Raw genomic sequence first — 10,000 nt, forward strand, 5'->3', positions numbered from 1 at the left:
GGCAGATCAAATACCATAGAAATAGCACGGTAGATAAAATACCATAGAAATACACGGCAGATAAAACGGGAGTTAAAAACTAAAGCCACGAAAGAAACACGACTCATTTTTAGTCTCATGAAGTTGGCGTCCCACATTTTCAGTCTCAATAATAATACAAATCATTTCAAAAGGTCTGAAATTAAAATACGTTCCCAGTCTCTCTCCCGGGCCCCGGGCCCCTCGCCCCTCGCCCCAAATCCCTTTTCAAAGGACTTCACATGTTGTTATAAACATCATTAATGTTATTATCAAGACTGGAGGATCTGGTTGAAGTTTTTTGGCAAGCGTCTAACTGTGTTTGTTCCAGTTTCCCTTGACAGCAATAACACACCACCTACGCTAGTGTTTAATTGTAAATAGCTTGAAAAGATCAAAATCGGATGGGAACTACTAGTCGAAACGGCAATAGAGGGTCAGCATCGGATGGTATGGAGCAGATGTTTGGATTGTGTGTGTGTGTGTGTGTGTGTGTGTGTGTGTGTGTGTGTGTTGCAAATGTGTTTAATGATCTTGTGTCTGCATCTCTGTGCTGTGCAGAGAGTTCCCCGTGACTCTGGAGAACCCACATGTGATCCAGCGTGATCAGATCTTCGTCAGCGTCATAGACAAGGGCCCTGACGGCACACTCCTCAGCTCCGCATATGACAGAAGGTGAGCTACGGCACACACACACACACACACACACACACACACACACACACACACACATAGACAAGGGCCCTGACGGCACACTCCTCAGCTCCGCATATGACAGAAGGTGAGCTACGGCACACACACACACACATACATAGACACACACACACACACACACACACACACACATAGACACACACACACACACACACATAGACAAGGGCCCTGACGGCACGCTACTCAGCTCCGCCTATGACAGGAGGTGAGCTGCGGCACGCACACATGTATGCACACACACACACACACATGCACACACAAACACACACACCTATGCACACATGCATACACTCACACATGCATATAGGCACACATGCACGCGCACACACATATGCACACATGCGTACACGCACACATGCGCGTGCACACGTACGCACTAATGCACACTTTCACTCACACATATGCACACATGGACACACACGTTTGCACACATGCACACACACACACACGTATGCACGTATGCACACACACACACACGTATGCACACATGCACACGCACACACACACATATGCACACATGCACACACACACACACGTATGCACACATGCACACACACACACACGTATGCACACATGCATACATGCACGCGCACACACACACATATGCACACATGCACACATGGACACACACGTTTGCACACATGCACACACACACACACGTATGCACACATGCATACATGCACGCGCACACACACACATATTCACACATGCGTACACACACACACATGCATGCACGCACACATGCACACTTTCACTCACACATATGCACACATGGACACACACGTTTGCACACATGCACACACACACACACGTATGCACGTATGCACACACACACACACGTATGCACACATGCACACGCACACACACACATATGCACACATGCACACTCACACACACGTATGCACACATGCACACACACACACACGTATGCACACATGCATACATGCACGCGCACACACACACATATGCACACATGCACACATGGACACACACGTTTGCACACATGCGCACACACACACACACGTATGCACACATGCATACATGCACGCGCACACACACACATATTCACACATGCGTACACACACACACATGCATGCACGCACACATGCACACACTCACACACACGTATACATACATGCAAATGCGCACAAACACGCACACGCACACACACACACACGCATACATGCGCACACATGCACGCACTCACTCACACAAATGCACACATGCATATATGCACACATGCACGCACACACACACGTATGCACACATGCATACACGCACACATGGACACACTCACACACGTATGCATACATGCAAATACGCATACACACGCACACACACACACACACACACACACACACACACACACACACGCATACATGCGCACACCATCATGACACCACTGCTCTGGTGTGTTCTCTAAGAGGTTGCACAGGCAGAGATGAGAATGACACACACACACACACGTTTTCATAAAACAGAGGTTGTAGGGTAGAAGAGATGCTATAGCACACAATTTCTTTTTTGGATGATATCGATCCAATGGTATTGATTGTATCAATGTGAAGATAATAGCACGATCGATTGAATTGAGCTTAGGTCAATCCTCAGGGTTCTTAATTTAGGAGGTGTTTTACATTATTTTAATCTAAAAAAAAGATTATACAATAATGTCACATTCTCCATTAAACACGGATGCACCAACCAAACACAGATGCACTTCCCTCAACGTGGTCAGACAGTGTGTGTGTGTGTGTGTCTGTGTGTGTGTGTGTGTGTCTGTGTGTGTGTGTGTGTGTCTGTGTGTGTGTGTGTCTGTGTGTGTGTCTGTGTGTGTGTCTGTGTGTGTGTGTGTGTGTGTGTGTGTGTGTGTGTGTGTGTGTGTGTGTGTGTGTGGTCAGACAGTAGGGTAGGCCACCGGTCGTTGTCAGGCCTCTGGTGACTCATTACTCAGTGACTCAGATATAATACATGCTGAGGTTGATTTCGATGAGGGTTGATTAGCATAGACGTCTTTTCCATTCTAATGTGATGCACAAGAGGAAAACCAGAAAGGCACGTGTGGGTCAAGTAAGGTCTTGAGCGGCTGACATGACTCATTGACTCATGCATGTTATTAACGCTAGGTGTTGCACAAGACTGGAGGGGGGGGGGGGGGGTGACTGGTCAAATCTGAAGCGGTGAGGCATGGTTCAAGTTTCAGAGCAGTGAGACATGGTTCAAGATTCGGAGCGGTGAGCCATGGTTCAAGTTTCGGCACGGTGATTCACGAGTCAAGTCTTGTGAATGACCTGTGGTGCCCGTTAATATTGATTGGTTTAATTGATTATACTACTTTTGTTGTTGACTGACACGGGGTCACTGTTCACCTTCTGAGGCCTTCTTGTTTACTTGTTTACTTTCTTGTTTACTTGGTTGTATTCAAAAGACTTTAGAACATTCTGAGGCGGACTTATGTAGTGGACTAGTAGTTTAATTCTGAACCCAAAGTTTAGTGATTGGATTTGTGATCGGTAATTTGTGATTGGTAATTTGTGATTGGGTAATTTGTGATAGGTAACTTGTGATTGGTAATTTGTGATTGGTAATTTGTGATTGGTAATTTGTGATGGGTAATTTGTGGTTGGTAATTTGTGATGGGTAATTGCATTCTTTAATACACAGCGCTGAGAGCTTCTGGATGCTTCCCTGCAGGGACATGTCAGTGATGACCTGATTGGTTACGAGCGGAGACTAAATAAAAGTTTGTAAATATTTTGGTGTGCAAGCTGGCTTTGCTATCTATGAGAAATGATGGAGATTAGTACTCTCCTTTATAATGTGACGCATTCCTTTTTTCTCTGCAGGTTTTTTAAGATCAAATCAAAGTTTGTAAATGTTTTGGGTCTGGGTGTTCTGACGGACTAATTCCATTACGATTTCTACTCACAGGCTGACGCATACACACACACTCACACACACACCGAAAGGTCGTCACACACACACACACCGATAGCCAGCCAACACGCATAAGCATGTGCTCAATCAGTCACATGTGGTAATCAGTCATCGAGCGCAGGCCTTTGGTGCATTACTCAGGTTGATAGCACTCTGCAGTTACATTCCTGCACTTCTTTTTGTCTTCTAAACATAGAACAAAAAGTAAAGAAAATGTATGTTTGGTAGATTATTTCTTTGTTGTAACAATGCTTCAATGCTAGGTAACTCAGCTCTGCAGCTCATCCCACAAATGCATGTTCCTTACAAATGTGAGACCATTTAAAAGGGAACTAAACAGGCTTTCCAACGGTATAAGATGTATTGCCGAGAAGCATTGTTACTACAAAGAAATAATCTACCAAACACAAATTTCAAATGTTTATGTTGTTTTTTCTATTTCTTATGTAAAGTAGAATTTATTGTTTCACCAGGTTTTTATTGCTCTTATTGCTGGAGGGTCCCACAAATATAATCACTGATTTTCCATTTCCTAAATATGCAGGAAGTTGTGGGAAGGTAATAGTTCTTTGTAACATGAAATGTAAAACATCACCGATAATGAATTATAATGATGAAGAATAGTTTCAGCAGTTTGGTATCTAACAATAAGTTGGACATCAATCAATCCAAAACTTAAAGAATCAATAGAAAGATTATATGGTCAGGATATTCTTCAGATGGTGATGATTTTTGACAAACATACTCTTACAACTGGTATAATAGGTCGAAAGTCACTATATTAGGGATGTATTACATTTGATGTCGTAAAAAAGGTTGACTTTTCCACAAACATGACTACCCATGTAATAATTAAAAAATGGGGGGGAAATTATTACATAAGTGGTAGGCTACTGTTACTACGTGTGTGTGTGCAATGCGTGTGTGTTTGTTTGTGTGTGTGAGTGTGTGTGTGCGTGTGTGTTTGTGTGTGTGTGTGAGCGTGCCTGCGTGTGTGTGTGTGTGTGTTTGTGTGTGCGTGCGCGTGCCTGTGTGTGTATGTGTGTGTGAGTGATATATATTTATGGGATGTTATTATGCTTGTAGGGGTTGCTATGCTAAAAATGTTACAGGATACGTAAGCAAGTCCACCTGTGTACTCCACTCCCCACCTGATCTTTATCGCATACACACCCAATATCCCTAACGCATGGGCAAGACACAGACTGACAGACACACAAACACACACACACACACACAGACTCACAAAGACATCCAATGTCCCTTACAAGTGGACAAGACACAGGCTCCAAATCAGTAAACACACCATGTTTTTAGTCGTCCAAAGTTGGCCTTTACAGAACCTTGAGGTTTTTAAAAGCTTGAGATGTATCAAATCTTTGAAGGAGCTTCATAGACTGATATAAAGAGGTTTGTGTCTGTGTCTGTGTCTGTGTGTGTGTGTGTGTGAAGGGGGATTAAATGTGTGATCTGCTTTTTCTCTTTTCTATTTGACAGGTTTCTTCCAGAGAATATGGCTTCCTTGGGAAACACTGTTGGTAAGAAGAACTAAACATGCTCATGGTTCAGAACCTTTGTCCTGGATGAAGCTGAATCCAAATTTGTCAGGCCTTTGGTGACTCATTATAAAGGTCACAGATATAGTACATTCTGAGTTTGCAGAGTTTGCTCTCGATGAGTATTAAATGAGTTACTAGATGAGTATTAGTTTCTCCCCGTGTGCGTGTGCATGTGTGTGTGTGTCTGTGCGATGTTCCACAGTCAACCTTGGTCGTGTGTGTGTGTGTGTGTGTGTGTGTGTGTGTGTGTGTGTGTGTGTGTGTGTGTGTGTGTGTGTGTGTGTGTGTGTGTGTGTGTGTGTGTGTGTGTGTGTGTGTGTGTGTGTGTGTGTGTGTGTGTGTGTGTGTCTCGATGTTCCACAGTCAATCTTAGTCGTGTGGTGCCGGAAGGACTGCTGGTGTTCTTCCCGTCATATCCCGTCATGGACAAGACCCTGGAATTCTGGAGGGTAGGACACACACACACACACACACACACTTACACACACAGACATACACACACACACACACACTTACACACACACACATCCCTGCAAACACACACACCCACACACTGTGCTTTGTGATAAGAAGTCTCTTACTGGTTCTGAAGTGATTGTGATGTCTCCGGTTGCTAGGGTAACGGACAGGCGGATCGTATCGAGAACATCAAGCCCATGTTTGTGGAGCCGCGAGGGAAAGGCACGTTCAATGAGGTGGGTGACACAGGTGATACCACTGCCATTAGGATCTCACACACACACACATACGCACACACACAATCACTCACACACACACACACACACACACACACACACACACACACATTCACAGACACACATTCACAGACTCCCCCCACCACCCTCACACTCATACATATACACACACACACACATACAGCAGGTTTCGCCACTCTATGTCATTGGGATATCCTCCATTGCTGATATTGCCACATTCCCACTAGCCATCTAAAACTAACCACAAAAGGAAGTGCCCATACTGTTGACCGTTCCAACTGCCACTGTTTGAACTTGACCAGTCTTTACACTGATGACTTCCCCTCTTCTAAGGAGTCATCCATTTTGTACCGGTATGTCTAAAAGTACCCATGAAGCATCCTTCCACTTCTCATGAAGCGCTGGAGCGCGTCCCTGTATGTCTGAAACTTGACCAGTCTCTACACACGGATGACTTCCCCTCTTCTAAGGAGTGATCGATTTCGTCCCTAAATGTCTGAAAGTACCCATGATGAATTCCCCTCCTCTTCTCATGAAGCGATGGAGTGTGTCCCTGTATGTCTGAAACTTGACCAGTCTCTACACGGATGACTTCCCCTCTTCTAAGGAGTGATGGAGTGTGTCCGAGTCGTCTGAAAGTACCCATGATGCATCTCTTCTCATGAAGCGCTGGAGCGCGTCCCTGTACGTCTAAAACTACCCATGATGCATCGCTTCTCATGAAGCGCTGGAGCGCGTCCCTGTACGTCTAAAACTACCCATGATGCATCTCTTCTCATGAAGCGCTGGAGCGCGTCCCTGTATGTCTAAAACTTGACCAGTCTACACAGATGACTTCCCCTCCTCTTCTGATGTAGCTCTGGAGCGTGTTCCCATGTCTGAAATGACTTCACCGCCTCTTCTCATGGAGTGATGGAGTGCGTCCCTAAATGTCTAAAAGTACCCAAGATGCATTCCTTCCTCTTCTAAGGAGTGATGGAGCGTCTTCCTGTACGTCTGAAAGTACCCAAGATGCATTCCTTCCTCTTCCTCCGTGTTAAAGTCCGTGGACGTCTGAAAGTCCCTAGCTCTCTTCATCTTAGACTGCTTTTAGGGTTCCCATAGTTCTGGAAGACCCCATACCACTCTGGGAGTCTCCACACAGGAAGTGGTCCCCACACCGCTACCCGGAGTCCCTGGTGCCCAACAGACTGTTAGCACTGCACTATGCCTGCTGATCCACCTGCCTGCTGCTCGCTCGCTTGGTAGTGTCTGCTTATTTGCATTTAGTTGTGTTGTTAAAGAGTATTATATCATACTTTTTAGTCCAGAGCACTGAGAAAATCATGACCATATACCATTGAAATGGGTTAGAAAATAATAACAGTTCATTTTTTTTTTTAAATACCTCAAGAATGTGGGAAATTGCGTCGTTGTGTTTAGTGCACACACTAGTGCACTCTCAGCACACACTAGTGCACTATGAAGCACACACTAGTGCACTCTCAAGCACACACTAGTGCACTCTCAAGCGCACACTACTGCACTATGAAGCACACACTACTGCACTATGAAGCACACACTAGTGCACTCTCAAGCACACACTAGTGCACTCTCAAGCGCACACTACTGCACTATGAAGCACACACTACTGCACTATGAAGCACACACTAGTGCACTCTCAAGCACACACTAGTGCACTATCAAGCACACACTAGTGCACTCTCAAGCACACACTAGTGCACTATCAAGCACACACTAGTGCACTATCAAGCACACACTAGTGCACTCTCAAGCACACACTAGTGCACTCTCAAGCACACACTAGTGCACTATGAAGCACACACTACTGCACTATCAGCACACACTAGTGCACTATGACGTTCACACTAGTGCACTCTCAAGCACACACTAGTGCACTCTCAAGCACACACTACTGCACTCTCAGCACACACTAGTGCACTATGAAGCACACACTAGTGCACTCTCAGCACACACTAGTGCACTATCAAGCACACACTAGTGCACTATCAAGCACATACTAGTGCACTCTCGAGCACACACTAGTGCACTCTTAAGCACACACTAGTGCACTCTCAAGCACACACTACTGCACTCTCAGCACACACTAGTGCACTATGAAGCACACACTAGTGCACTCTCAAGCACACACTAGTGCACTATGAAGCACACACTAGTGCACTCTCAAGCACACACTAGTGCACTATCAGCACACACTAGTGCACTATGACGTTCACACTAGTGCACTATCAAGCACACACTACTGCACTATGAAGCACACACTAGTGCACTCTCAAGCACACACTAGTGCACTCTCAAGCACATACTAGTGCACTCTCAAGCACACACTAGTGCACTATCAGCACACACTAGTGCACTATGACGTTCACACTAGTGCACTATCAAGCACACACTACTGCACTATGAAGCACATACTAGTGCACTCTCAAGCACACACTAGTGCACTATGAAGCACATACTAGTGCACTATCAAGCACATACTAGTGCACTCTCGAGCACACACTAGTGCACTCTTAAGCACACCCTCATTCTGAAGCAATACAGAACTGGTAGAAATTGCTAGAGTCATCCGTAGTATTGATCGAGAGCAGGAGTCATCCGTAGTATTGGTCGATAGCTGGAGTCATCCGTAGTATTGATCGAGAGCTGGAATCATAAGTAGTATTGATCGAGAGCTGGAATCATCAGTAGTATTGATTTGAGATCTGGAATCATCAGTAGTGTTGGTCGATATCTGGAATCATCAGTTACTATGATCGAGAGCTGGAATCATCAGTAACTTTAGTCAAGAGCTGGAATCATCAGTATTATTGATCGAGAGCTGGAATCATCAGTAGTATTGATCGAGAGCTGTGTGTTTTTTCAGATCATTGACGGTTACTATGAGAAGGTGAATGAGGGCCGGGGAGGAAGCTTCTTTGCAGTGTGCAGAGGAAAGGTAGACGCACATTAAACACACACACACAGTCACACACACAAACACACACACACACACATTCAGTACATTTTGTGTTTGAAATTTGAAAGTTTTACTGTCATATAATTCCCCGGACAGTCATATTATGTATCGTGGTGTCATCATAATGAGACAAGAGACCGTGTGTGTGTGTGTGTGTGTGTGTGTGTGTGTGTGTGTGTGTGTGTGTGTGCTGATTTAATCTGTCTTTACTACACGTCAGGTGGAAACCGCTGATGACTCCATCAGATTAACCTGAGCTAGTAAAATTAACATAAAAATATCGTATAACTAACCGTATAATTCCCGGACCGGTATTGAGTCATATAATGTGTGGTGATGTCATCATAATGAGACAGGGGAATGCTGACACATCAACTCACGACACATCAGCTGGAAACGGCTCATTACTTTATCTCTCTCTCAATCACACACACACACACACACACACACACACACACATACACACACACACACTCTTTGACGCTTACCTCTCTCACATACACACACACACCTTGAAGCTTACCTCTCTTACACACACGCACGCACACACACACTTTGAAGTTTACCTCTCAGTGGGTGAATTCCCTGGTAGGCGATTTTGGGTTTTTATGAAGGTTTCTCCACTCCGTGTGCAAAAACAACCGACATGTCACAAAACCACCTCAACACACACACACACACACACACACACACACGCACGCACACACACGCACACATGGGGCTCTGCTGCACACACACACACACACACAAACACACACATGGGGCTCTGCTGCCTCAGCAGATCATTCATCTGACTCACGCAAGCATGTTCCAATGATTACACACACATTAAACACACACACACACACACACACACACACACACACACACACACACACACACGTGCACGCACGCGCGCAAGCAGGTTTAAATGAATACACACACATAAAGGGGTTTGTGTGTTTTAAATGATTATGATATCGAGCTACTCTTTCCCTTGCCGTATCACTCTGCGTTGTGTAGTTTCAGAATGACACAGCCACCGACCTGGTATTCGCACATTTATTGCTGATGCATGATACTGATAAAATCAGTCG

At 45.0% G+C, this 10,000-nt stretch overlaps 1 protein-coding gene across 1 annotated transcript in view; it reads left to right on the top strand.

Annotated features, from left to right (window-relative positions):
- The window catches only part of rtel1 (regulator of telomere elongation helicase 1), a gene marked incomplete at both ends in the record, with an annotated part of 66,695 nt that overhangs the window by 29,746 nt on the left and 26,949 nt on the right, over positions 1 to 10,000 (top strand). Inside the window, 5 exon segments of the mRNA XM_080833317.1 lie at positions 580 to 693; positions 5,167 to 5,207; positions 5,592 to 5,677; positions 5,846 to 5,923; positions 8,832 to 8,903. Coding sequence (XP_080689443.1) covers positions 580 to 693; positions 5,167 to 5,207; positions 5,592 to 5,677; positions 5,846 to 5,923; positions 8,832 to 8,903 — 391 coding nt within the window.

Source organism: Sprattus sprattus (assembly GCF_963457725.1).
Source record: "Sprattus sprattus genome assembly, chromosome: 2".
In the NCBI taxonomy this organism is placed as follows: domain Eukaryota; kingdom Metazoa; phylum Chordata; class Actinopteri; order Clupeiformes; family Clupeidae; genus Sprattus; species Sprattus sprattus.